General features: G+C 61.6%; 1 protein-coding gene across 3 annotated transcripts in view; it reads left to right on the top strand.

Annotated features, from left to right (window-relative positions):
• INPP5A (inositol polyphosphate-5-phosphatase A) overlaps positions 1 to 26,621 on the top strand; it is a 146,161-nt gene that overhangs the window by 97,790 nt on the left and 21,750 nt on the right. For 2 of the 3 annotated variants that reach the window (XM_024986036.2, XM_024986037.2), the window contains exons 5-9: positions 273 to 336; positions 8,678 to 8,781; positions 13,342 to 13,394; positions 14,594 to 14,713; positions 21,803 to 21,887. In XM_024986036.2, the coding sequence (XP_024841804.1) occupies positions 273 to 336; positions 8,678 to 8,781; positions 13,342 to 13,394; positions 14,594 to 14,713; positions 21,803 to 21,887 (426 nt within the window). Of the gene's footprint in view, positions 1 to 272; positions 337 to 8,677; positions 8,782 to 13,341; positions 13,395 to 14,593; positions 14,714 to 16,844; positions 17,308 to 21,802; positions 21,888 to 26,621 lie in introns of those variants that run through there. The other variant, XM_024986038.2, reaches the window with a different exon arrangement.

Below are 26,621 nucleotides of genomic sequence, written 5' to 3'. Positions count from 1 at the left end.
CGAGCTGGTCGCCCAGAGCCGCTCCTGGCGCCGGCGGGCGGTTGGTGGTGCTGCTCGTGGCCGGGGGCTCGGGGGCAGGGTGGGCCCCGCAGTGGATGTGGGCAGCGGGGCGGGCGCGGGGGCCTGGCTCGAGGCCGGACCGCAGGTGTCCGGGTCGGGAGGCTCAGCCCGGAGCCATGACTGGCCGCCACGAGCTGGACTCGCCTTCTTGCGCAAAAACTGCTGTAAAATCTTCTCAGGCCGCTCACTTGGTTTCTTTTTTTGCTCTGCAGGCGCTAGGAAGCTTTTACTTTCTTCACGAATCCTTAAAAAACATCTACCAATTTGACTTTAAAGGTAAGACGCCATGCTGTCCTTCATGTCCTCTGGGATTTTCTGTCCTGCTGGACCCTGCCCACTGCCCCGTGGTCTGGCTTCTCCCAGCCCCTTCCGCCCAGTGTCCCTGCGAGAGGACCGCAGGTCCGGTTTGATCAAGGCTTTGCCGCGGTCACTCGGCAGGGACTTGGGAGGACGCCTGCTTTATGTCTTTGAAACCTCGATGGTCAGACCGCCCCGGACGGCTTCCCCTCTGGCCCCGGCCAGCCCACCCCCGGGCCACACCCCTGCCAGCCCTCATGGCTCAGGCTGGGGGCTCTGGTTTTCCTGTAATAAAGAGGAGAAGGGAACGGTTTGTATCTCTGTGCCTGTCAAATGTGAGAAAGTGGGAAAAAAATGAAAAACACAGCCAGACAGCATGTTTCAGGAAAGAGCAGGCGAGAGTGTGTTTGTGGCGGAGCGGACAACGCCGCCCTGTTCACTGGGCAAACTCTGTGCGTCTCCTGAGGGCCCCCGAGTGCTCACGCGTGGAGGCTGTGCGTCTGCCCCGGTCTGAGGGCCGGCCGCCCGCAGGGTGCGTGTGGGTTGACCGCTCAGGCAGGCTCGACTCCACACACTGAGCGTCAAGCTCTCTGAGCTGCACCAGGGCTGTGGAGCCAGATCACAGGCCTCTGCGATGCTTCCCAGGTGTGAGGACTGTGGGGGCAGCCTGCCTCACAGTCTGTTCAGAGTCATCCTCTCTGCTTACTCCGGAGACAGAGCGTGCCCACGGGCCGAGAAGCAGTGATTCCATCAGCCTGAGAACAGGGTCCCAGCAGCAGGCGTTCACCAGCCCATCGCCTGTGGATTCTCTGCCCCGCCGCGGGGCTGAGAGCGGCCCAGCAGACCTGGTGGGAGCGGGCTGCTCTCCCCACGCTCTTGCAGACTCTGGACGTCGTATCATGTCTGCGGGGCCGTGAGCGGGGTGGCGGGAGGGTGCAGGCACAGTGGCTCCCGGCGTGGCTGCAGCAGAAGGGCTTTGCTTCTAACGAACCTGCGCCTCTGGCCCTACAGGTGCCACCTCTGTTAAGGTTCTCCTCTTTTCAAGTAAGCCTTTGCAGAAATGCTGTATTACTACATCAAAGTCATCATGAAGTGCCTGGCTAGCCCACAGTCTGTTTACAGTTGTACCTTAGATGTACGTTCCACTCCAGCAAGACCTCCACATTATCAGCGACAAGAACTGTGATAACACGGGTGGTGGTCATGCCCTGAGCAGACAAGCCTGGCTCAGCCTGGCGGGTGTTCCTGCTGACCCACAGCGGTGGGCGTGGCCGGAGTCTCAGGCAGGCGTGGCCACTGGCCCCCGCTCCCCCACTCCTTGCTCTTCAAGACTTGCATTTCTGCCTGAAATTGAGCTTCAGCAAAAGCAATCCAGATCTGTGCAGTTTGAACACACTTTAAAGAACAAACAGCCTGGATTTTAACAGATACTTTCCTACTTAGAAAGTTGAGATAAGACAGATAAAAGGGGCTCTGGTTTCTGGTCCGACATGTGACGAGCGAGGAAGCAGTCACTTCAGCCTCGCAGAAGATGATCCAAACCAGCTGAAAATAGGTGACTCTCCGTGGACCCCTCAGAGGAGCAAGGCCACAGGACAAACTGCTGCCCCTCAGGCTCTGGGGGAGGCTGGCAGGCCAGAGAGGCAGAGCCATTGAGCAGTCAGGTCACGGCAGGGCAGCCCCACACAGCCATCCTTGGCCCCCCTTCGTGGGTTGGCCTCCAGGAGCCCCACCAGGTTCCCGGGATGAAGATCAAGGGAAATCCCTGCGTGCCTCTGGCAGGGGAGGGGAGAGTAGCAATTCTGAAATGCCCAGAGCATTCTGTCAGGTCTCCCAGAGGCCTGACCAGAAGGAAAGCCCTTGACTAGAGTCCAGCCGGCTGGGGTCTGATCAAGGCGCAGCCAACAGGGCGGGAGACAGACAGCCCCAGCCTCTCCTCAGTCTCCTGTCACACCTGGGCGAGAGGAGCAAGTAAGACCCAGAGTAGGTAGAAGAGAAGAAACAGCGAGCCTCAGAACACACAGCAGTGAGACCAAGAGCAGACGCTCAGTGCAGAGTCAGCGCGGCCGGGAGCCGACTCTGAAACAAGGAGCAAAATCGGCAAACCTTCAGCCAGGCTGACAAAGAAAGACACACGTTAATATCAGAAACGAGAGAGGGGCCGTCACTGCTGATCCAGTGGATGTTAAAAGGATAATATGGAAATATTGTGAACAAGTCTGCGCCTGTAGATTTGATGACTCAGATGGCTCACTTCCTTGAAAGATACAGTCTATCAAAACTCATTCAAGGAGGAGTAGATAATAAGAATTATCTGTTAAAGGAAATTCAGTCAGCACTTAATAACCTTCTAAGCAAGAAAGCATCAGATCCAAATGCTGTCACTGGTGAATTCTACTAAACATTTAAGGAAGAAATTATACCGATTCTTTAGAATCTTTTCCAGAAAAAGTAAAAGCAGAGAGAAAACTTTCTAATTCATTCTACATGGCTAGCATTACCCTGATACCAAAACTAGATAAAGATATTACAAAAAAGGAAAACTACAGGCCAGCATCTCTCATGAACATACAAAGCAAAATTCTCAACATATTGATAATATTAGCAACTCAAAACTAGCAACATATAAGAAAAATAATGCACTGTGACCAATTCAGATTTATTCCAGGTATGTAAACCTGATTTACCATTCGAAAGTCAGTCAGTGTACTCCATCACATCAATAGGCTAAAAAAGAAAATCACACGATTACATCAATTGATGTAGAAAAAAATTTTTCATAAAATACAACGCCCATTTATCATAAAAACTCAGGAAACTGCGACTAGAGGAGAACTTCCTCAACTTGATGAAGAACAGCTGCAGAGATTCTGCACTAAGTCATACTCAACAGCGGAGAACTAGATCCACACGCTGCTCCCCTAAGGCCAGAATCTAGGTGGGGTGTCCACTCTCCCCGTTTCTCTTCCACATCAGACTAGAAATCTTGGCTACTGTAATATGACAAGAAAAGGAATAAAAGTCTTATTGGTAGGAAGATGCTGTCTTACGTCTTAGGTGACTAGTTTATACAGAAAATCCTGAGGAACCAACATCAGCAGCGGTAGCAGCGGAAGCTGGTACCAGTGAGCACGGTCAGGATGTGAGGTTAATAAGCACAAGGCAAGGGCTTCACCAATAGCATTTAACAAGTAGAATTTGAAATTAAGAACATAGCTCACATACCAAAAAGAAGTACTTGGGATAAATCCAACAAAACACGTGCAGCATTGGGGTTTCCTGGCGGCTCGGTGGTAAAGGCTCCTCCTGCCCGCGCAGGACGCACACATTCAACCCCCGAGCTGGGGAGACCCCACATGCCACGCTAGGGGCCCCACCCGCTGAGCCCGTGCTCCAGAGCCCGGGGGCGCAGCTGCTGAGCCCCTGTGCTGCTGCTGCTGGAAGCCGCAGGCCCTAGAGCCCGCACTCCACGGCCAGAGACGCCACGCCGTGAGAAGCCCGTGCCCCTCAACCAGAGCAGCCCCCGTGCAGCAATGGAGACCCAGCACGGCCACACATAAACCGATTAGGTTATTTTTAAAAGATATGGGCAATATCTGCATGTGAAAAACTATAAAATCTGATTAAAGGAATCAAAGAAGACCCAAGTAAGTGGAGAGAGAGTCCATGTTCATTTATAGGAAGATTCAGTATTGTCAAGTTCTTCCCAACTTGATCCACAGATTCAACACAAGCTTGTTCTAAGTCCCATAAAGTTGTTTTGTGGGTACTGACCAATGTATCCTAAAGTTCACATGGAGAGGAGGCAAAGACCCAGAATAGCCAACCCAGTATTGAAGGAGGAGAACGAGATTGGAGCGCTGACACTACTCAGCTTCAAGACTTTCTATAAAGTTGCAGCAATCAGAACAGCGAGATGTTGCTGGAAGAACAAACAGACCAAACAGCATAGCAAGAGCAGAAGCGGATCCTCACGCACAGTCACCTGATTCTTGACAGAGGAGCAAGACAAATAAAACAGAGCAAAGACAGTCGTCTCCCCAGGCGGCGCTGGGGTCTGTCCATAAGCACGGAAGGTGAATCTACTCACAGACCTTGTACCTTCCCAGTGTTAACTCAGAAGGAGCCAGAGACCCCACTGCGAAGCGTGAAACCATGAAATTCCTGGGCGATTCGTAGGAGAAAACGGAGGTGACCACCTTCCCAATATTAACTCAGAAGGAGCAGAGACCCAGCTGCGAAGTGTGAAACCATGAAACTCCTGGGCGATTCGTAGGAGAAAACGGAGGTGACCACCTTCCCAGTGTTAACTCAGAAGGAGCCAGAGACCCCACTGCGAAGCGTGAAACCATGAAACTCCTGGGCGATTCGTAGGAGAAAACGGAGGTGACCACCTTCCCAATATTAACTCAGAAGGAGCAGAGACCCAGCTGCGAAGTGTGAAACCATGAAACTCCTGGGCGATTCGTAGGAGAAAACGGAGGTGACCACCTTCCCAGTGTTAACTCAGAAGGAGCAGAGACCCAGCTGCGAAGCGTGAAACCATGAAACTCCTGGGCGATTCGTAGGAGAAAACGGAGGTGACCACCTTCCCAGTGTTAACTCAGAAGGAACCAGAGACCCAGCTGCAAAGCGTGAAACCATGAAACTCCTGGGCGATTCGTAGGAGAAAACGGAGGTGACCACCTTCCCAGTATTAACTCAAAAGGAACCAGAGACCCAGCTGCAAAGCATGAAACCATGAAACTCCTGGGCGATACGTAGGAGAAAACGGAGGTGACCTTGGCTTTAGTGATGACTCTTTAAATACAACACTAAACATGATCCATGAAAGGAGTAATCGTAAGCTGGAGTTTACTGGAGTGAAAAACATGTTCTGTCTCTGCCAAGAGGATGAGAAAACCAGCCACAGACTGGGAGAGACTATCTGAAAAGGCACATGAGGACTGTTATCCAAATAAAAAAGAACTCTTTAAAACTCAGTAATAAGAAAACAACACAATTTAAAAGTGAGCCAAAGAAAGGCAGTTCCGAAGAATGCTCAAACTACCGTCCAGTCGCACTCTTCTCAGCTCAGTCAGTTCGGCCGCTCAGTCCTGTCCGACTCTTTGCGACACCATGAATCACAGCACGCCAGGCCTCCCTGTCCATCACCAACTCCCGGAGTTCACCCAGACTCACGTCCATTGAGTCAGTGATGCCATCCAGCCATCTCATCCTCTGTCATCCCCTTCTCCTTCTGCCCCCAATCCCTCCCAGCATCAGAGTCTTTTCTAATGAGTCAACTCTTCGCACGAGGTGGCCAAAGTACTGGAGTTTCAGCTTTAGCATCATTCCTTCCAAAGAACACGCAGGGCTGATCTCCTTCAGAATGGACTGGTTGGATCTCCTTGCAGTCCATGGGACTCTCAAGAGTCTTCTCCAACACCACAGTTCAAAAAGCATCAATTCTTCCGCACTCAGCTTTCTTCACAGTCTGACTCTCACATCCATACATGACTACTGGAAAAGCCATAGCCTTGACTAGATGGACCTTTGTTTGCAAAGTAATGTCTCTGCTTTTTAATATGCTATCTAGACAAGCTGAGACATTACTTTGCCAAAAAAGGTTTGTATAGTCAAAGCTATGGTTTTTCCAGTAGTCATATATGGATGTGAGAGTTCGACTGTAAAGAAGGCTGAGTGTCGAAGAAATGGTGCTTTTGAACTGTGGGGTTGGAGAAGACTCTTGAGAGTCCCCTGGACTGCAAGGAGATCCAGCCAGTCAGTCCTGAAGAAAATCAATCCTAAATATTCATTGGAAGGACTGATGCTGAAGCTGAAGCTCCAACAGTTTGTTCACCTGATACGAAGAACTGACTCATTGGAAAAGACCCTGATGCTGGGAAGGGTTAAAGGCAGGAGGAGAAGGGGACAGCAGAGAATGAGATGGTTGGATGGCACCACCAAATCAATGGACATGAGTGATAGCAAGCTCCGGGAGTAGGTGATGGACAGGGAAGCCTGGCGTGCTGCAGTCCATGGGGTCACAAAGAGTCGGACAAGACTGAGTGACTGAACAGCAAAAGCTCTGAACAGAATCTCACCCAGGAAGATACACAGATATGATGAAAAACTATCCAACATCATATGCCGTCAGGGAAATGCAGGTTAAACCCCCCACACCGCTGTGAGAATGCCTGAAATCTGCCGGCATGCTGGCGGGATGTGGGGCAGCAGGAAGTCTCCATCTTTGCTGGTGGGGAAGCAAAACGGTCCGGCCTCTGTGGTTCACAGCTCGACAATTTCTTGCAAAGCTGCACACACTCTTATATTTCTTGGCATTTACCCAATTGGAAAACTTAACGACAACACACAAACCTGTACAGAAATGTTTACAGTGTCTTTTTTCATAATTAGCAAAAACTGGAAGTAACCAGAGTGTGTCCTTTATAAATGAAAGAGTATACAGACTGTGGGATGTCCAGACTTGGAATATCTCCCAGCAGCAAAACGAAATGACTATCAAGACACAAAAACTCACGGAGGAACTCAAGCGTGTGTTCCTGAGGGATTGTGGCCTGTTGGGGAAGGCCGCCCACTGTGGAGGCAGCAGAAGGGAGGCTGACTGAACTGGGTTGGGTGGGGCATGGTTTCAGGGCCGCGGAAGTGCCCTGTGAGGCTGTGGTGGTGGATCTGTGCATTTGTGATGTCTGCGTTTGTTGGGACCCCCAGCACGGGCAAGCCCACCAACGCAGGCTGTTGGGAAGGTATGAAAGTGAGTTAGTCACTCAGCCGTGTCCAACTCTTCGTGACCCCGGGAACTGTAGCCCGCCAGGCTCCTCTGTCCTTGGGATTCTCCGGCCAAGAAGACTGGAGTGGGTAGCCGTGCCCTTCTCCGGGGGATCTTTCCAACCCAAGGGCTGAACCTGGGTCTCCTGCAGTGCAGGCGGATTCTTCACCATCTGAGCCACCAGGAGGACGGGAACACTCCACTTTCAGCTCAATTTTTGTAATCCCCAAGCTGCTCTAAAAATAAAATCTTATTTGTTTAAGAAAGACCGAGGCCTTCTCCTACCCACCCCTCCCCAGTCTCCTCTTTCCTCAGGGACCCAGGTTTCATCTCAGCAGGACGGCCTCCTGCCGTGGCCCCTAGCCCCGCCCTGCTTCCGGCGAGCCTCGGGGCCGAACCTCCATGTGGCCCGTGCCCTCCGCAGATGGCGTGGGGGCCCAGGCTGCCCCTGGCTCCCCGAGCCGGCCCAGCGCCCCCCGCTCCGCGGACTCCCTGACCTCCTCTGCTCTGACCCTACCTGTCCTGCGCACTGGCTGCCGTGCTCCCATTCTGGAGCAGACTCCTCCTCCGTCCTGGGGGCTCGGGCCTCTCTGGGCCCTTGTCCGTTTAGCCTCCCCCAGGCGCCGGGTCGTGGGGAGCCAGAGGCCGCGGTGTGGGGAGCCGGGGGGTCAGTTGAGGTGCAGAGGGGCCCGGCTCTCTGGTTTGGGGACAAGGTCAGAGGCGCGGCAGGACCCGCGCAGCCCTGCCCCGGGTCCGGTGGAGGGGGCTCTCGTCTTGTCCCTGGGCTCCCTGGGATTGGGGGGCAGGCCCTGCTCCACAAAGCACAGCTGGGGCTGCTCACGGGACACCGGGCCAGACCCCAGGGGCACTCTGGCAGGATGGCTCGTCCTCTGTCCCGAGCACCCCAGCGCCCTCCCCCCGTCCCCCCTGGAGCAGGGAAAGTGTGACGCCCCCGCAGTCGGTGGGGGTGCCCTGGGGCAGTCTCAGCAGGCTCTCTTGCTGCCAGGCTCCCTGCTGGCGTGTGGGGAGGGCTCGCAGCCTTCTACCCCCCCAGCCCAGTGAAAGCTTGCGTTTAGCCCCGCGGTGGACACAGGGACAATGGTCTGTGAAGGGAGTGATCCTGGCCTGGGTGTGCAGGGGTCGGCCGGATACAGGGCGGGTGCGGAGCGGGCCCAGAGCTCCCGGCCACCTTGCCTGCGCCCTGACCCAGTCTCACATAAGGACTCCCCTTCCCTGGCTGTGAGTGACGGCCCGAGGAAATCAATGTTATTAAGTAAATTTACCTGGAGCGCGAGTGGACGGTAGCGCCACAGCCCTTTTAAATGCAGCCGTTTGCTCAGAGGAGCGAATTAGCCCCCTAAACCTGAGGCCAGGTGCTCCGAGGGTGATGAAGTCCAGGGTCAGGGTCCAGCTGCAGGAATGGCAATTTCTCGGCCATTCTCGGCAAAGCCCTCGGCCACACGGGGCTGCCCGGGTGGGACGCGGGACCCCGTGGCCCTGAGCCGGGGGTGGGGTGCAGAACTGAGGTCACCCTGGGCCTTCTTCCAGCCAAGAAGTACAAGAAGGTGACCGGCAAGGAGATCTACTCAGACACACTGGAGAGCACGCCCATGCTGGAGAAGGAGAAGTTCCCGCAGGACTACTTCCCCGAGGTAGGTCACCGCCAGGGCCGCCAGCCCAGCGTGGGGCCGGGGCCGTGAACGCATCACACTCCACAACAGGACGTCCCCACCCCACCCCCGTGCTGCTGTGCCCCTGGCGTCCTGCTCTGCTGGAGGTCCCGCCCCAGGTGGGTTTGGCGGGTGGCCTCGGGTGAGGGCTGGAGGACCCGTGGTTGACATCAGCAGATGAGTCCTCCAGCCATCGTCACTCCCAGGCAGAAGACCCTTCCCCCGAGGGTGCAGGAGGACTGTCCCTTGGGGCTCCCAGCAAACCTCGCTGTGCGTGTCAGGCACACTCCGGACGGGAACGCTGGGGCGTGGGGCGCAGGCCCTCGGGGGCTCTCCCCGGCCCCAGGGTGCTGAGCAGCCCCCACGCTTCCACAGGGAAAGCCTTGGGGTGCCTGCTCCCCCGAGCTCCGAGCTCCGGAAGCACAGGCAGGCGTGGGTTGTTCTCACCACCGCTCGGACACAGTCAGAAAGCCTGGGTGCGGTTCCTGGGCGTTTCAGGCACTCTTGTACAGTTTTCTTATTTTTATGCCTCCATTACACTGCACATACAGTTTTGGATCCCAGTACTCTCAGAGAATGTTGTAATAACCAGCGTCTCTGGAGCCTCCTGACGGTGAAATCCACAGGTTGACCCAGACGGATCACCTTCCCTGGGGGCCTGTGGATGCAGAGGGGGACGTGACCCGGTGACGCTTGTGGGGGTGTGGAGAGCTGGGTATCACCCCGCCCCCTCCCCCGACTCTGGAAGAGCATCGCCGCCCCCCGCCCCCTCCCTGCACCCGGCACTTGATTTCAGCAAGGCCATGGCTTTATTAACTTGCTTTATGAGCCGCTCCTGCGGTGAAGGAATTGTGGCTGCTTCCATGAAGGATGAGCCCCTCGTCCCGCCAGGCACAGCTTCCCCATCCATTGTCCCCGCCAAGGACTTGATGTCAGGGGCAGCCTCCCAGCCCGCCGCCCCGCCCACCGCAGTCCCTGCCCCAGAGACTGTCCCCTCTGCCCTGTGGGTTGGGGAGGGCGTGGCGGGGGAGCTCCGGAAGCTTCCTTCCTCGGTGCCCCCTCCCCTGACCCCCCGCCATGCAACCCAGCCGATGGGCCCTGCAGTCCTCCTGGGCCGTTGGCCAGAGCCGCGTTCAGCAGGAGGGTGGTTGAGCTTCCCGGGAACAAGGCAGGGGCTGAGAAGTCAGCTTGAGAGGTCTCCTGGCCTCACCCCCATCCAGACTCCCCCTGGCTCCTCTGCAGCCAGCACTGGCCCCGTCCTGAGAATAACCGGGGACCACAGTAGAAATGGTGCCAGCTGGGGGGCTGGGAGGGGTCTGCGGGACCACAGGGAAGGTCCCAGCCTCTGACAGCAGGAGGGCCAGCTTGCAGGGTTCCAGGGGGCAGGTAAGGGACCGCCCTGAACTGGCCAAGTAGGAGGCTCTGGTATTTCAGCAGCTTCTCTGCAGGGGGGGACCCTGACACCCCTGGCAATGTCCGGGGTCTGTGCACCCAGCAGGGAAGGCAGGGCACTTCGCCTGGTCAGAGCAGGGGCTGGACAGCCCGTGGGCAGCGCTGGGCCCAGGGCCTCATGGGGCGAGGACTTGAGGGCCGGGTGGGGAGTTTTTGAGGTAGCCCCCCTTCCCCCACCCAAGCAGCTCAGTATCTGTTTGCGACTTTCTCCGTTGATCGGCACTCGAGCCCTGAACCGTGGCAGGCCAAGGCAAGTGCGGCCCCAGATTGGCGGGCACCTGGGCTGGCAGGCAGCCTCTGCCCAGCCAGCTGGTTCCCTCTTGGTGCCACTGCCCCGTCCGCTGCCCCCCAGGGGCTGCCTGGTGTCCAGGACGTCGCCCCACTCCACACCCACCAAGGCGGGACGCACCTGGTGACCCGGCCCAAAGCGGACGTGCATGGTACATCCCCATCACTCCGGAGACTCAGCTGATCCCCCAGTGCCCCTCATCCCCGTCACTCACAGCTGACTCCGAGGTTGGGGTCTTCTCACTGCCCTGTGGCCTTGGAGCCGGGTCACCAGAGGCTCGAGGCCGGGGACTGGAGCAGTCCTCAGAGCAGGTCATCCATGACGGTCACCGCGTCCTCCTGGGCCGAGGAGCCCCGTGGACGAGGCCACTCCCTGCAGGGAGGCCTGGCGCCCGACCCAGAGCCTCTGCAAGCCCAGCCCGCCTCCTGGCCTGCACCCCTCCCAGGACCATGGCCTCTTCTGAGGGTGCCCGCACCCCTCACCCTCTTGCTGTGCTCTGCAGGGCACCCTCTCCAGGCCCAGAGTGCCTGGGGTCCCCCCGTTTCTCTCCCGCCAAGCCCCGGGGGTGTGATGGGGGCTAAGGCGGGCGGCTGGATGGGTAGGTGCGTCAGGGGCTCAGTCGTGGTCCCCCCCCGACATGCACACCCTCCGAGGGAGGGGCTAGCAGTGTCTGCGGGCTCCGCGGGGCCCCCCTGCCCGCCACAGGCAGAGGGCAGAGCGTCTCTGGGGGAAGGAGGCGGGGTGCCTCTGTGGGGACCCAGATTTCTGCATCGCGGCTCTGTGTCGCAGCTCTGTGTCGCTGGGACGAGGTGACCCCAGCCTGGGGCCCCCGCTCCACCCCACGGAAGCACCTGCGTCTGTGCTCTGCTGGGTCTGACGTCCTCTGAGTTTCTAGGACTTGTTCATTTTCCTTTCGTCTTGACGAATTAACGGGAGGAAAATCTTACTGAGAAAAACGCATGTGCTTCTACCGTTCTGTCGATAGTCTGGGATTTCTCAGTTGTGAGAAACCCCAGGGCCACGTGTCTAGTGGACGCCCCCGCCCTTGGGGTCCTGTGGGGGTGGCTGGCCCCCGGCAGGCGCTCCTGCTGTGCAGGCAGGCCCGCCCCTCCGCTTCGTTCACACACACTTTGGGGGAGGGAATTAGTGTAAGACTGATTTCTCTTTCTTTTATTACCACCGCTTAAGGATAATCTAAATGTAATTACCATGATGGAGGCATAATGCCATTCCAAATAATTACAGCCCACCGTGTTTAAAACTAACAGAACTCTCCCCGCTGATTTACGGGTTCTTTTGGCTCAACACGCGTTTCAAACACTACCTCTGGGAGCAGCACTTCAGATAATGCGAGACCATTTTTAAAAAGCAGATTTGTGTAGTCGATTGGGGCCGAGGCGGTTTTTTTTCCTCAAGCCCGTAGTGAGAAATTGGTTGTTGCCATAGATCACGGGGCCCGCTCCGAGCTCTTATGAAAGATGAATTAATCCCGCTAATGCTCCGAGGCGGGCCTTTCACGGGGGCTGTGTGCTGATAGCCTCCCGCAGCCTCCCTCTTCTCACCGAGATTTATGGTGTCTTTTAGTAGATGAAGCTGCTTGTGCTCACAATCCGTCTGCTGGTAAAGGAATCCTATTAACAGGGTACCTGAGCGGGCACTTGATATTGTCTGCTGAACGACGTGCCCCCACCCCCGACCGCCGTGGTCTCCTCTCCAGGGCTGAGGGCCTCTCCGAGAGTCGGGGTGGGCACCAGGGGGCAGCGGGCCAGCCCCGGACGCCACGGGCCTGGAGAAGGCGGTGATGGCCAGGGCGCCCAGCAGGGTGGACGGGACGGTGGGAGGCAGGGGAGACCCCAGCCCCGCCCGCGCAGCCTTCCTCTGTGTGCAGCAAGCATCTGTGTCCAGAAGCTTGTGCACAGATACCCCGGCCCCCTCCACGTGGGTATGGACCGCAGGCCACTCCGGGGGTCCGGACCCTGGTCCTGCTTCTGAAGGCTTGCCCTGAGCCCAGAAGCCAGGCCTCTGAGGCAGGGCCGCTCTGCACTGCGGCTTCCAGTTTCCCGACGTGCCCAAGGGCAGCAGGGTGGCGGTGACCACCTCCCATCCTCTGCAGGGGCGGTGGTCCCGGATGGAGGGTCAGTCACTGGTTCTCCAGAGAGGCTGCCGGGGGGCGGGGGAGGCACCAACCTCCAGTGCACCTGGAGACCCCCTCCGCCCCCCGCCCTGGCACGGAAGGGGGCGAGGGCCCCCGAGGACCAGCCGTGACCACTCCCACGAGACCCTAGGTGCCGTTCTCAGCCTCAGGGGCTCCCGGTTCCACAGTAGCCGTGCCGACCGGCGAGGTGGTTCTAACCACCTATGACCAGAGAGGAGGCCAGTGAGGCAGGAACCCAGCAAGGGCTTGTCCGGACTCGAGATCGCTGTGACCCGGCCAGCCCAGGCTGTGCAGAGGGTGGGGCCCGCCGGCGGGAATGGGAGGAGCCCCTCGTGAAGTCTGGGTGTTGGGGGGTGGGCGGGGATGGGGGGTTGGTGACGGGAGGCCCTTTGGGCTGGGCCAGAGCCCCTGCCGCCCTGGACGCAGTGTCGGGACCACATGGGCCCTCCCTACACCCCTCCTGGGCACCAGCCCCGGGCTTCCCTGGGGGGGCAGATGTCCCAGGAGGCCGTGCTAGCATGAGGCTGTGGCCTGGGGGTCAGAGTTGGCGAGGACGCCACGGCACGTGGTCCCAGCAGTGTTGTCTAGAGCCGTTGCGGCCGCCCCCCCACCCCCTGCTGACCCGTGTGGCCTGTTTGCCTTTCAGTGCAAGTGGTCGAGGAAAGGCTTCCTCCGGACGCGGTGGTGCCTCGCGGACTGGTACGTTCCCCACAGCCCCTGCGGCCAGCCCCGGCGCCCCCCCGCCGGCTGGACGGGGCTGCCGGGCCCTGCGATGCCGGGCCCCCGAGCGTGGCCAAGAGGCCCAGGCCGTGTCCCGGCACTTGCTGGTGGCCCCCGTCACCACGGCCAGCAGCGCTCGGAGTGAGAGTGGGGGGACCCTCGGGAAGTCGGGCGCCCCCACCCCTCTGCTGGGACGGGGTACCTCGAGGAGCCCGCACCCCACCCGCCGGCGTGTGTGTGCCCACCTGGCTCTACACTGCGAGTGCTCCGCTGGCTGACCGCTGCGGCCCCTTCTCGGGACCGCCCCCACGTCCACACAACCCCCTCTCAGGGGCTGCACGCGGTCGGGGCGTCCCCTGGGCGGGGTCCCAGAGCTCTGGGGCGGGAGGAGCCGAGACCACCACAGCCTCCTAACCCGGCCCCCAGCTGCCACCCACGGCCCAGGGAACGGCTTGGGGGCCGCCTGGGCTCAGTGGTCACTGTGTGGCTGGAGCAGAGAGCTGGAGCTTCCTCCATGTGCTCGGGCCGGGGGGGTCGGGGGGGGGGCGTGTGCTGTCAGGCTGGGTCTCAGGGCCTGGTGGCCCCAACTCTGCAGGGGGCATGGAGCCCACCCACCTGCTCTGCTGTGAACCAGATAGGCCCCAGCGACGCCCCAGGGCTCCTGGGGGTGACGGGCCCCCCAGCTTCCCCACACCCCTGCAGGCCCCCAGGAGGCATGGCTGTGGAGTTTCCCCAAGGCTCTCCAGGGGCTGTGAGCTCAGGGCTGCTTCTGCAGCATGAACTGAACCCCCTAGTCCCCCCAGGGACCCCACGGGGAGCCCTGACCACACGGGGTCTTCAGGCTGCACGACCAGCTGCGTGGGGAGCTGAGGCCTGGGCGAGCGCCCAGCTCCTCCCCGCTCCTCACCCCTCTCCCGCTCCTCTGTTTTGAGGCCAGTTCCTGGTATCCTCTGTGGGCCCCTTTGCCGCTGGTGGTAACCTTTGTGTGGGGGTCCTTCCTGTGTGAGGACTCGCGTGCGTGAGTCCAGTGTGTCTCCTCTGACTTCACCTCAGAGGAGGACTTGCCCCGGGCATTCTGGCTGAACCTGCCCGGGGAGCTGGGTGGGGTGGCAGGGGGCCGCCCAGGGGACCCAGCAGCTCCAGCCCGCATCCTGAGCTTCCTGTCTCTGTCCCCGCAGTGCCTTCGACTTGGTGAACATCCACCTTTTCCATGATGCTTCCAACCTGGTTGCCTGGGAGACCAGCCCCTCCGTGTACTCAGGGATCCGGCACAAGGCCCTGGGCTACGTGCTCGACAGGTGGGTGCTGAGGAGCCCCTCCCCACCCGCCTCTGCAGAGGATTGAGGCTGGCTTTTCACCTTGTCCTAGCTTGCTTTCCCGTTTACCAAAAATATAAAACTGACACATGTCGACCCGATGATAAAGCACAAGCCCTGCCCCTTGACCCCTGAACCCTGCCCCCTGCCCCCTGCCCCCTGCCTGCTTAGTGCCGCCTCCGTCCCTGCTCTGCCCCTGCTTCCCGGTCAGAGCTTCGGGCCCCTGACCAGAGGGGCGGCCGCCTCGGTGGTCTTCAGGACGGGGGCTCCACCTCCTGCTGCGGCTCTCGGCCCCCGCAGCCACCCGGCCCCATCAGAGCCTGTGCGCCGGGCCCCCACCTGGGCCCTCTGGTCCTCGTCTGTCCGTGGTGATCTCCTGTGACCTCCGCCGCATCAGCACTAAGGCCCTGTTGTCTGGGCAGGAGAGGCCGTCTCACCCCGGGTAATCGGCCGTTCAGGCCTGGTTTCCCAGAGCCCAGCACCTGCGAGCCCTCCCCTACAGCAGCCCCGCTCTCAGGGGGCCCAGCCCGCCTGGCCTTGGGAAGTGTCTCCAATTTCCCAGGGGGCCCTGCCGGCCCGCCTGGACCCCAAGTTGTGCTCGGCCGGGACACGCCCTGGATGGAGCAGGAGGTCAGGGCCTGTGCCTGGGATGAGGCAGTGGTCCCCAAGGTCCATCTGTCATCCTGAGACCCCGCACGTGGAGGACACGGGGGTCTGCCTGCCCTTGCCGCATCCACAGTGGACACTCCTCGGGGCTGGGTGTCCAGCTGTGGACCGAGCTGGGTGTTGATTGCCGGAGGCAGGGACAGCAGGCTGGACCCGAGCCTTCGCCGCTCGGGGCCTGGGTAGCCGGGTGCCAGCACAGCCGGGTCGGTGCTGAGGCTCCAGGCAGTCAGCCCGCAGGGGCATCGGCCTGCAGCCCAACTGGAACAGTCTTCTTGGTCCAGGGGAAGGGGGATGGGCAGTGACGAGTCTGCAGTCACGGCAGACTCGGGAGTGGCCGGACAGGCCTCCCGGGCCACCTTCAGGGCAAGGCCGAGCTGGCCGGGGAATGGACCGCTCTTGGAGGCTGCGGTCGGTCGGCAGAGGCGAGTGGCCTCAGGGCCTCAGGGCCTGAACTACTGCTGCTCCGCGGCCCGGGGAAGCGGCCTCTGCGTTCCCATGGACGGTGTCTGTGGGGCGCCCAGCCAGCCGCGTCCAGACCTCCCGGCGCGGCCGGCTCCCGCACAAAGGGCTGCTCTGTGGCGGTGAGTGACGGACGCCCTTTCATCGGGGCTGCTAACCTTTTGGCAGCCACCAGCAGACTGCATTCTGCTCTGCCGATGGGAGCACAATGCCACGCTGGCCCCTGAATGGACGCTGCCACCAAGGGGGCCCCATTCAGGGCGTTGGGAATCTCTGGGAGCATTGTCTGCGGCCGACGTGGGCGCAGAGAGGCAGTGCGGGGGTCCCGGCTCAATCTCCCCAGAGGGCCTCGCAGGCACATTTCCACCCAGGCCTGGGAAGGGCGGCCCGGTCCCCCGCAGGCTGGGCCGGGGGACCTGGGTTAAGACCGAGGGGCACCTCGTGCCATCCTTGCAACTCTCCTGTGACTCGAAGATGATTTCAAAGTGAGAACCTACTTATGAAGAAAAACACCCAAGAGGAAGGCTCTGGTCCAAAATGTGTGAACTTGCAGACGTCAGAAAACAGGCTTTCTGGTGTTACTAGAGGGCAGGTTTTATGGCAAATAACAACTGATGTTTTGCGCAATAATTTCTTGCTTGGAATCTCTTGTTCTGAGAGGTTAGGAGGAGACAGACCTCTAGTTAGGGAAGCGAACCAGGCTCAGAGATGCGGGATGGCGGTGTCGGGGCCTCTGCATTGGGTTGGGGTCCCATCCACCTGGGGGATGGCTCGGACCCTCCCCGAGCCTCTGGGGGGCTGCGTGCACCTTTGTGCCCATGGAGGGTCCCTGTCAGGCACACAGCTACACCCTGGGGGGTAGCATTTTGGGCGTCAACCCAGCCGCAGAGACCAGCTCACACAGCCCTTCCTGGCCTCTCCCAAGCTCTCGGCCGTGAAATGAGGTTTTTTTCCACAAGTGACAGGGCTCTTGTGTCTCCCTTTGCAGTGTGGCCCGGCCAGGTCCGCAGGAACAATCTTACATCACAACTGTGAAATCCGGGCAGAAAGCGCCCCTTTGTCCCAAGCGTCTTCTCACAGATACAGTCCATTGTCACAGCGCTGAAGTTAATTTGGTCAACATTGGGACATTTAACTTTTATGTCCGGTCAAAAGAGTTGTTTCATGCTCATTTTGGGGCATTCAGAGAAAATGATTGCCAGAAAAATAAAGCTGCCCGGGGCGACTCCAAGCAATTAGTTCCCAGGGAGCAGCGGCGTGACGCGGCAGCCACACAGTGCCTTTGTCGCCCTGCGGGCGGCCATCCGTCAGCTGTCAGCCTCTCAAAGGCCCGCGTCCCAGGGCTTCTCTCCGGGCCGTTCCCAGAGCTCGCCCCGCCAGCCAGCCGGCAGAAAATAAAGCCTCTGGTCTCCAGGCAGGGGCAGGCCCCGTGCTAAGGATGCAGGTCGCCGGGACGCCCTGCGTGGTGGGCCCCCCGGGCGGCCGCTGTCCCCGTGTCGGAGCCCAGCGCCTACGGGGGCATCCAGGCCGCACGGGCAGCCTCTTCGTTGGCCGGAGGGCAGGGCCCCCGCGTGTTCCTGGCATCGGGCGGGAGGGCGTGCGCGGTCCCCGGCCATCCAGGAACGAGCTGCTGTCCTGACAGCACGGGGCTGTGAGCCCGCGCGTCACAAGAGCGAGCGCAGCACCAGCGAAGGCGAAGTCAGGGCCCCGCTCAGTGCGCCTGCACCCTGTTTCCGTGTCCTTCTGGTCAGACGGAGTTGAGGGTGCCGCTGGGGTCCTTCCCCAGTTACCCGGGCCCCCCCTTCCCTGCCCCCACCTCAGGCTCCGTGTGCCGGCAGCTGGCACGCCAAGGACCATCCCCAAGGGCTGAGGTCCCCCCAGCCCACACCAGGGACCGTCCCCGGGGCTGCGGATCCCCAGCCCACGCCAGGGACTGTCCCCGGGGCTGCAGATCCCCAGCCCGTGCCAGGGACTGTCCCCAGGGCTGCGGCTCCCCTAGCCCACACCAGGGACTGTCCCGGGGCTGCGGCTCCCCCAGCCCACACCAGGGACCATCCCCCAGGGCTGCGGCCCCCCCAGCCCACGCCAGGGACCATCCCCGGGGCTGTGGACCCCCAGCCCACGCCAGTGACTGTCCCCGGGGCTGAGGCCCCCGCAGCCCATGCTGGGGGCCAGCACGCCACGCGGGGCAGAGTAAGCGTGCAGTCCCGAGAGTGGCTTCCAGGAAGGTGGGTCTGTTGAAGGCGGCTCAGAGGGAAGCCTGGTTGTCAGAAGCTCCCACCGTATTTTGCTGTTCAGGTTGTTCTACCCGAGCACATGGCCTCCCCCAGATCCGAGACGAGCCCAAGGTTGGTTTCTACCACGTTCAGCAGTTAAAACTACCAAAAGAGGGCCCCAGCGTCCAGCCGGGCTGGTGGGCCCGACGTGCCCTGCCCCGCCTGGCACCCTGCCCACAGCCTGGGCATCACGCGGTGAGCTCACCCGTCAGTGGAGAGAGCCTCTGTCTTCAAGGCCTAACCCATTGATTTTTATGGCCTTTCTTGTGACTCTGCTCCTGAATTAGGCACGCTGTATTGATGTGGGCACACTTTTTAATCATAATAGCTACTGACAAGGTAATTAATTTTAAAACAACTCTTTTTCCTGCTGGTCCGAACGGTGCTATATTGAGATTAAAAGCGTAGGCCTCGCCCGCTCTCTGGCAATTGCCTCGGCGGACAGCCGCTCCATCTCGCGCCCACGCTGCAGTTATTGATGGGCGCGGGCCATTACGGCAGAAGGAGCGGGGCAAGGAAATATGATAAAGTTTAGGGTTTTAATGATAGAATTACACGATGAGACAAGCTGATGAAATCCGTCACCAGTCACCACGGCCGTCACGAGAGAAGCCACGGGGCCGGGTTCCAGGAAGACTGCCCAACGCAGCCTCTCTCCCTGCAAACCCCTGAGCTTCTCAAAGTTGATTCAGTCCGATAGTAAATCTGAAATCTGTTATCTTGTATAAAAGGAAATTACCCCCAAATGGGCCAGTTGTCTGCTCACCCAGTTCTGTGTCGGCTATTTATCCTGCTTCCTGGTCCCGGGCTCGTCCATCCCCCGGTGGCGATCCCCGGGTCCATCTGTCCACTGGTGAGGACCCCCAGGTCCGTCCGTCCCCGGGCGGCGACCCCTGGGCCCGTCCTTCCCCCGGTGGCGATCACCGGGTCCATCTCTCCTCTGGTGACGACCCTCGGGTCCGTCAGCCGGGCTCCCGCTTCACCAGCCCTTCCATCTCCTGCTCGGCACCTCAGGCCTCTGGGGAAACCCCCGTAGGGTCCAGAGCCCACACCCGGGCTGACCCTGCACATCCCTCTGCCCCCGGCTGTGGCTGCCTCCCACCCCCGGCCGCCTCCCACCCCCAGGAGCAGGAGCGGGCTGTGGCCCCCCCAGCGCTGCCTGGCCTCTTCCAGAGCGTGGGGGGTCCCAGAAAGCATGGCACCCTGGCCTTTCCCACCGCAGGAACAGGGCAGGTTCTTTAAAAACAAGATTGAGCAGAAACGCTGGCTAGAGAACGTGTGGGATCTGGGTGCTCCGGCCCTTGTCCTGCGTCTGAGCCATGTCCGTTGCCGCACTCCCGTGTGACGTGCAAACCAACACCGTGGCAGGGCGACGCCCGAGGGCAGAGGGTTTGCCTGAGTTCAGGGCTTTTCTCGGGGACCCTGCTCCTGGGCTTCTTAATAAACAGGGTGACAGGCCATCAGGACAAAGAGTGTAGGCGTGTGACATTTAAGGTACGCCTGCTTCCTCCCTTCAGCAGATCAAGCGGAAGCTTTGCCTCGGTTCAGTTTTCCTTAAAAAGTTAATAAATACAAAGAGGGAAAGAAAAGTGAGGCGTTGGAGTGGCATGAGGTCGTATGTTGGCGGGAGGTGGTCCCAGGTCCCTGCAGGGGTCACCACTCGCTGCCAGTCCCCTGACCCAGGGCCTCCTGACCCGGACACCCTGACCTGGGGCCCCCTGACCCGGGGCACTGAGGGTCGCCCCCAGGTCTTCCTTTAGAGGCAGCCCCCCTGGGCGGGGCGGGAGTCAGAGGCCAGAAGCTGACCCTGGGGGCCTTGGGGCCTCTCCGCAGGGTGGTGGGGCTGCCCAGCACAAGGCTGGAGGGCACGGGAAGCCCCTATCCCCCCTAGTCTCGTGCAGCCAGTGGTCAAGGCGGGGACCGTGGGGGCTGCTGTGAGTGGAGCAGGTTGGGGGCTTTTTAGAGAGCAAGGTGGTGGTTCCCGTGTGTGTTGCTCCCAGCTGCCCGCTGGGCTCCGGAGGCAGGGTGGGGAGGGGGCGGGGCTCGCCTCCTCTCCTTTCCTGGGGAGGGTGGGCTGAGCTCGGGGCCCCCCGGAGGTGGGCGACCCGGGGGCCACACCCCACTCCTGATGGGACACCATGCAGGTTCCCTGAGGCGCGTTCTTCTGAAGGCGTTTAACAGCAAAAGATTAACCTTTTCAAGATGGCTCAGGTCCCTCCTGCCGACCGTCTGTGGGTGCCCGGCGGGTGGGTGGGGTAAGGGGCGAGGCTGGTCCCGGGCGCAGGGCTCCCCGGGGTCGACCCTCTGGTCTCCCCGAGTTTTCACCCTGGGGGGTGTCTCCTCCACAGAAGATTTAACTTTAACGCAAGAAGCGATGTGACTGCTCATCGGCACTGTTGGTAATAATCTGTTAAAATATGTCCTTTCTTTTCAAACTTGTATGTGTGAGAATCAATCCGGTTAAACCCGAAAACAAGACTTTTCATGGAATTCAGCAACAGGATACAGCAGTTAATGTGCAAGAAAAACGTGGAAACAGCTGAGAAGATTTTTAGAAGAATTTCAGTGAGAAGCACATCTGTCAGGAAGTGCTGTTAAAGTGACAGGAACGGGACAAAGACATGCAGGAAAGGAGAGTCTCAGAAGACCCAGCATCGGGGACTCTGCACAGACTGCGGCGGGGAGGACTGAGCGTTCTCCTGAAGGGTTAGGATCAATCACTGCTGGAGAGACCCATGGACTCAAATCCAGTCCTCCAGAGCAATTCCAGATGGATTAAAGGCCGCCAACTCCGCCTGGAGAGGAGCCAGCCTGAGGGAGAATGCCGGAGGCCCAGCGGGGGAACGGGGGCGTGTTTTCTGCAAGGAACTCAAGGCCCCGGGGCAGTGCCGGGAGCACAGGGCTCAGGTGCTCTTTCCAGGGAAACCCCTGGGACTCAGCACAGGAGGCAAGGAGCCAGGCAGGGGCCCTGGCGGGGAGAGCATGGGCCCGTGTGTGAGAGGAGCCGCCGGCGGCCTTCCCGGCTGTAGGGGGACGGATGGACGGGGGATGGATGGGCGGATGGTTGGGCAGAGCTGCCCACCAGATGATGGCCCCCCGCCCAGCACCATGAAACGGCCGTGACACTGCTCCTGGTCAGCTCTTCCTTAACAAGTCCCTGGGAAGGACGGCTCCAGGGGGCTGCCCTCGCTCTGCACACTGGGGCCCGGTTCGGGGTAACCGGGCGGACATTTCTGAGTTGGTCGGGGGTGAGTGGTGCTCCCTGGCTCTGCCTGCTGGTGACACGTGCTTTCTCAGAGCCCACCGCGGGCTGAGGGGGCGCCCCCCACCCTGGGCCCAGGGGCCCCGCCGCCCCGTCTCAGTGGGGGCGTCTGTGCAGCCGCGGCTGGGCAGCGAGCCTGGGGGCCCGGTCACCGAGCCTACCTTCCCCATGCTGGGGCGCCTGTCTGCCTGCGGGCAGTCCTGCTAGAGACAGCTCCCATCTTGCTTTGAGCCAGAGGTGACCGGCGCGGACTTCCTTCACCCACAAGGCCAGCGTGGCCGGGGCTCTGCTGGCGGGATCACGGCCTCGGGCGCAGGCTGAGGTCGGGTGTGGCGGGCGGCTGGCGCAGGGCTGAGGTTGGGCGTGGCGGGCGGCTGCACCTGTGACCCCTTCCCTCCTCTCCTCCAGGATCAGCGACCAGCGGTTCCAGAAGGCGTCCTACTTTGTCTTCGGCGATTTCAACTTCCGGCTGGATTCCAAGTCCGTGGTGGAGGTAGGCGCCGTGGGAAGTCATGTGCGTTCGGTCGTGTTGTGTAAACAGCAGAGCTGGCGGCCCTCGACGGGCACGTTCCCGCCCTCCCGCTCGCTGGTTTGCTTACTGCAGGAACGCCCCGTGAAGAAGGCCGCAGAGTCACGGGGGGCGCTACGAAGCGGGGGCAGGAGGCTGCAGTGAGGATTCGGCTGGTCAGCGGCTCACGCCAGGCGCCCCCGCGTCCCTGAGTGCCTCCTGAGCCCTGGGGGCCTGGGTGAGGGCCCGGTAGCAGCAGGCATTGATGCAATCAGGTCAGACCAGCTGGGAGGTGCCCAGGTCCGTCAGGCCCCGGCTGGGGGAGCTGGTTGTCCTCAGTCGCCATGTTTCCCGACTCGTGGGGCTGCAGGCTGATGGCAGTGCCCACGGGGCCTTGAAGTGGGGGCTCTGCCTGCCGCCCGAGAAGCAGGTCCACCCAGGCCCAGGCCTGGTGGGGGCAGCGCACAGAGCCCGCCCAGCGTGGGCCCTCCGAGCGAGCGTGTGGGTGACCACATCCCCCGTCGTCTCCCTCTGGCCTCTCAGGTTCAAGTGACCCCCCCTTGCAGAAGGCTTCCTCGAAAATCTGAGCACTGGGGTGGGGGGAGCAGGTGCCTGAGTGTGGCGAGCGGCCGTCCACCCCTCCGGCGTTTTCAGATGAATGATGAAGGCCCGCGTTGGCTCAGTCAGCGGCAGGATCCACGATCCCCCAGGCGCGCCCCTTCAAGCCCCAGGCGATGCCCATGTGCACGCAGCGCTGGGAGGTGCTCAGGACCCAGTGCCCGCAGCCACGCCCTCAGCCACAGAGCCTCTTCGTGGGTTGAAAAGCCACATTGTCCCAACTTGAGCCCCCGGACCAGGGCATGTCTGGCTGGTACTTGGGCCCGATGAGCCTGCTGTGCCCGGAACAGCCCCTCTGCTGGCCCAAGGCCCCGTGTGAGGCCGTGGCCAGACCAGGGCTGGTGCCCGGGGGCCACTGAGCCGGGCGCTGGGAAGGGTCAGGAGGTTTCCAGAGTGGCCTTCTCTTCCCCAGAAGGGCAGACACCACAGAAAGGGCAGTGGCTCCAGGACCGGGAGGGACTGTCCAGGGACACAGGCGCCTGGGAGCTCTGGTGTCCACGGGGGTGGGAGGGTCTCGGTGCGTGGCCCCCGGGGGGGCACAGTGCCCGGCCCGGGGGGTAGGGGGGGCGCGGGCAGCTCAGTCAGGGACTCCTTACCAAGTGGGAAGCAGAGGACACAGCCCTGGGTGTGTGCAGGCGTGAGCAGGTGTGTGTGGAGCCGAGCCGACCACACACCCCCATAAAATGTTCGAGCCCACTCCCCTCCCCAGACCCGTCTGCCCAGCGCCCCTTCTCCTGACTCTTCACCTTCAGACCTTGGCTTGACCTCAGGGACCCTCCTGTCACCCTAGAGGAGGAGGCCCAGCCACACAGTGACCACGCGGATGGCCAGTGCTGGCCAGGGTCGCAGGGGGCTCTGGCCGGGGTCCCGGGGGCTCTGGCTGGGGTCGCAGGGAGCTCTGGCCGGGGTCCTGGGGGCTCTGGATAGGGTCGCAGGGGGCTCTGGATGGGGTCCCGGGGTCTTTGGATGGGGTGTCGGGGGCTCTGGCCGGGGTCCCGGGGGCTCTGGCCGGGGTCACAGTGGGCTCTGGCCGCGGTCACAGTGGGCTCTGGCCGGGGTCGCAGGGGGCTCTGGCCGGGATCGCAGGGGGCTCTGGATGGGGTCCCGGGGGCTCTGGATGGGGTCTCGGGGGCTCTGGCCGGGGTCCCGGGGGCTCTGGCCGGGGTCGCAGTGGGCTCTGGCCGCGGTCGCAGTGGGCTCTGGCCGGGGTCGCAGGGGGCTCTGGCCGGGGTCGCAGGGGGCTCTGGCCGGGGTCCCGGGGGCTCTGGCCGGGGTCGCAGTGGGCTCTGGCCGGGGCCGCAGTGGGCTCTGGCCGGGGTCCCGGGGGCTCTGGCCGGGGTCGCAGGGGGCTCTGGCTGGGGGCAGGCAGGCGCTGCCCACGGCAGGGCTGCTCTGTCCTCCTGTGTGTTTGCCCTGAGCAGGTAGCCTGGCCTGCCCAGCCCAGCACCCTCGGGACACCGGGGCCCCACGTCCCTGACCATGAGGGAGAGTGAAAGCCGTGCTGCAGGGAGGAAGTGAGCCCCCCGTGTGCAGAGGGCTGCCTGCTCTGGGCATCTGCAGTGAGACCTTGAGTGCCAGCACACTGTTCTGAAGGCCCCCAAAGCCCCCAGGGTCTCTAAGACCACAGGTCCTGGGTTTCAGGAGGCCTCCGGCCCGCCCCTCCTCTCCCTCCCTGAAGGCCCGGGGGTGTTCATCTCGGGTGCCTTCCCAGCTGACTTGCATGAGGAACGACCCGAAACGCTGCTCTCTACACAACTCTCACCAATGGCCGAGTTTTCAGAGGAGCAGAAGCTCCTGCACAGGCCTTCCCTCCCAGCCCCGAGGGTCCTGCCCTGGCCTCCCCACCCTCAGCTTCCATGGCCCGGTCGCCCCGGGACCTGACCCATGAGACAGAACCAGCACCAGCCGAGCACCCAATCCTGCCTGCCTCTTTCCCTCCGCGACCACGCAAGAGCGGGTGCAGGGCAGTTATCTCGGCCGCTAACAAGTCGTAGACACCCCACCTGCCCGCGTCGCTTCCTCGGGAGGCCCATTAACAGGCAGTGACTCCGCCGTGAGCTCCAGGTTGGGCATTCTATCCTGAGCTCCAGGTTGGGCGTCCTATCTCTTCATCGGGAGTCCCACTGACGGTGCTGCGGGCCCCGGAGGGACCCACGCGGTGACGGGTCTGGGGCCACAAGGGCCAAGGGGCCGTCTGGCGCGGGGAGGCGGGGGCCAAGGTCGCCCAGCGAGGGGCGTGGCCAGGACCACCTTAGGGCCAAGGAAGGTCCGGAGGGGCATGGTCGGGGTCCCCCTGCTCCCTGACCAGACGTGGTTGTTTGAGCGACAGCTCTTCTCAGTGGTGACTGGTTCCAGACGGCACGGCCGGGTGCCCTGGCCTCAGAGAAGCAGGGGTCCCGTGGGGCGTGGAGGACGCACAGCATGGTGCATGGGGTTGGGCCCACCCCTGTGTCCCGTCCAGTCGCCACACGGCCTTTGGCCCCAGGCGGGTGCAGCTGGTCAGGAACGTCACAGCAACCACGTGTGTCCTGAAGTTCCTGCTAAAGACGGCTTTGCCTGGCGGCACCTCCTGGGCGCGGCCTCGAGGCCCCTGCAGCGGCATCTTGGGGCTCTGAGCTCGGGGGCTCCCTCCCACTTTGTCAACTACGGGGCCCCCGGCACCCCTCAGCTTCCGCTGGTCCTCGCAGGCTCCCGGCCTGCCGGCCCCCCGCCCGTGTACGGACAGTCCAAGCAGACGCGGGCCACCCGGAATCCAGGGGGACCTTGGCGGGAGGGCCGTGACCAGTCACATCTGCCGAGTCCAGTTCACAGCACGGCCTCCACTGAGTCAGGTGGAGCTGCCGCCCTCCCGCCAGAGCTGATGCCGTCGGTAACTCAGAAAACGTGCTTGTGGGCACGCCTAGCTCTAAACAGCTGAAGACAACCAAGCTCCCTCTGTTGGGTTAACTTCAGCAGCTTTCCTACTAAGATCTTCAACTTCCACCTGCCGTGTTAGCATCTCGTGGACTGATGGCGTTTGCTGGCCAGCGGGCCGTTTTGAAAGGATTTCTAGCTGTGGATGCCACTTGGAGAAACTTGGGGAAACCAGAGAAAGCTTCCCCAGGTTTTCCCGAAAGGCCGTTGGGCAGAGGGGAGGGCTTCCCAACTTGAGCGGCAGCGTGAGAACCAGGCGCCAGGCGAGACCGCCGGGACTTTGCTGCCTCAGGGCTGTGGCTGTTACCGGGGAGCCGTGTGAGGGTGGGGGAGCCTATTCTTGGGGCTCGCACAGCCTCGGTGAACGGGGGCTCCAGAAGGAGGGGGCGGGGCTGGGGTGCCCCGCTGAGGACTGAGCCCAGGAGGTGCACCCTGCCCTTCGCCTACAGACACAGGCACAGGGCTTGACCTGGGGCCCTGGCCCGGGACTGACCCTCCCCCCGGGTGTGGGCAGCCCCAGCGGCAACCCCCAAGAGACGCCCGGGTCTGGTCTGCAGACCAGGTCCTGGGGCAGCAGAGACCACGCGGGCCTCAACCTGTGTTCCTGGAGAGGCCAGTGCCCACAGCTGGTGGGTCACCCCACAGATGGTTTCCAGATTGCCCAAGGTCAGTGTAGGGCCCAAGGCGACCCTGAGCAGCCCAGACCACAGTGCAGCCCTGTAGGTAAGGTCAGAGGAGACGCGGGCGGACGACGGGGGCGCATCTTCTCGCCTGGAGGTGACAGGTGACCCTCCCTGAGGAGGAAAGCCCTGGTCACCCTCTGCCAGCCCGATGAGAAGCCTGCTGGTTGGGGCTCTGGTTTCCATTGCTGATCCCCAGCCCCCGGGCAGCGGGTTCACCCTGGGGTGCCCGGGGTGTCCTGCTCCTGGGTGCTCACCCCACCAAATCCTAGGGGAGCCCCGAGGTGAGTCAGATCCTTCCCAGAGCAGCGAGGGTCCCAGGCAGAAGTGAGGCTGCGCCTGGCTGCAGCGGGCAGGGCCTCTAGGAAGACTGGCCGGCCGGGGGCTCCAGAGCGAGGTGGAGCCCCTCTGGCCCTCTGCAGCACAGGGTCTCGGGCGCCTTGCTGGGCACCAGCCTCAGAGAGACGTGCAAAGTGAAAGGCTGTCCCCCTGGAACTAGAGCTTCCCG

Source organism: Bos taurus, chromosome 26 (assembly GCF_002263795.3).
Source record: "Bos taurus isolate L1 Dominette 01449 registration number 42190680 breed Hereford chromosome 26, ARS-UCD2.0, whole genome shotgun sequence".
Taxonomy (NCBI): Eukaryota; Metazoa; Chordata; class Mammalia; order Artiodactyla; family Bovidae; genus Bos; species Bos taurus.
The sequence above is the reverse complement of the archived record's forward strand: the minus strand, read 5'-3'. Positions and strand labels throughout refer to the sequence as shown.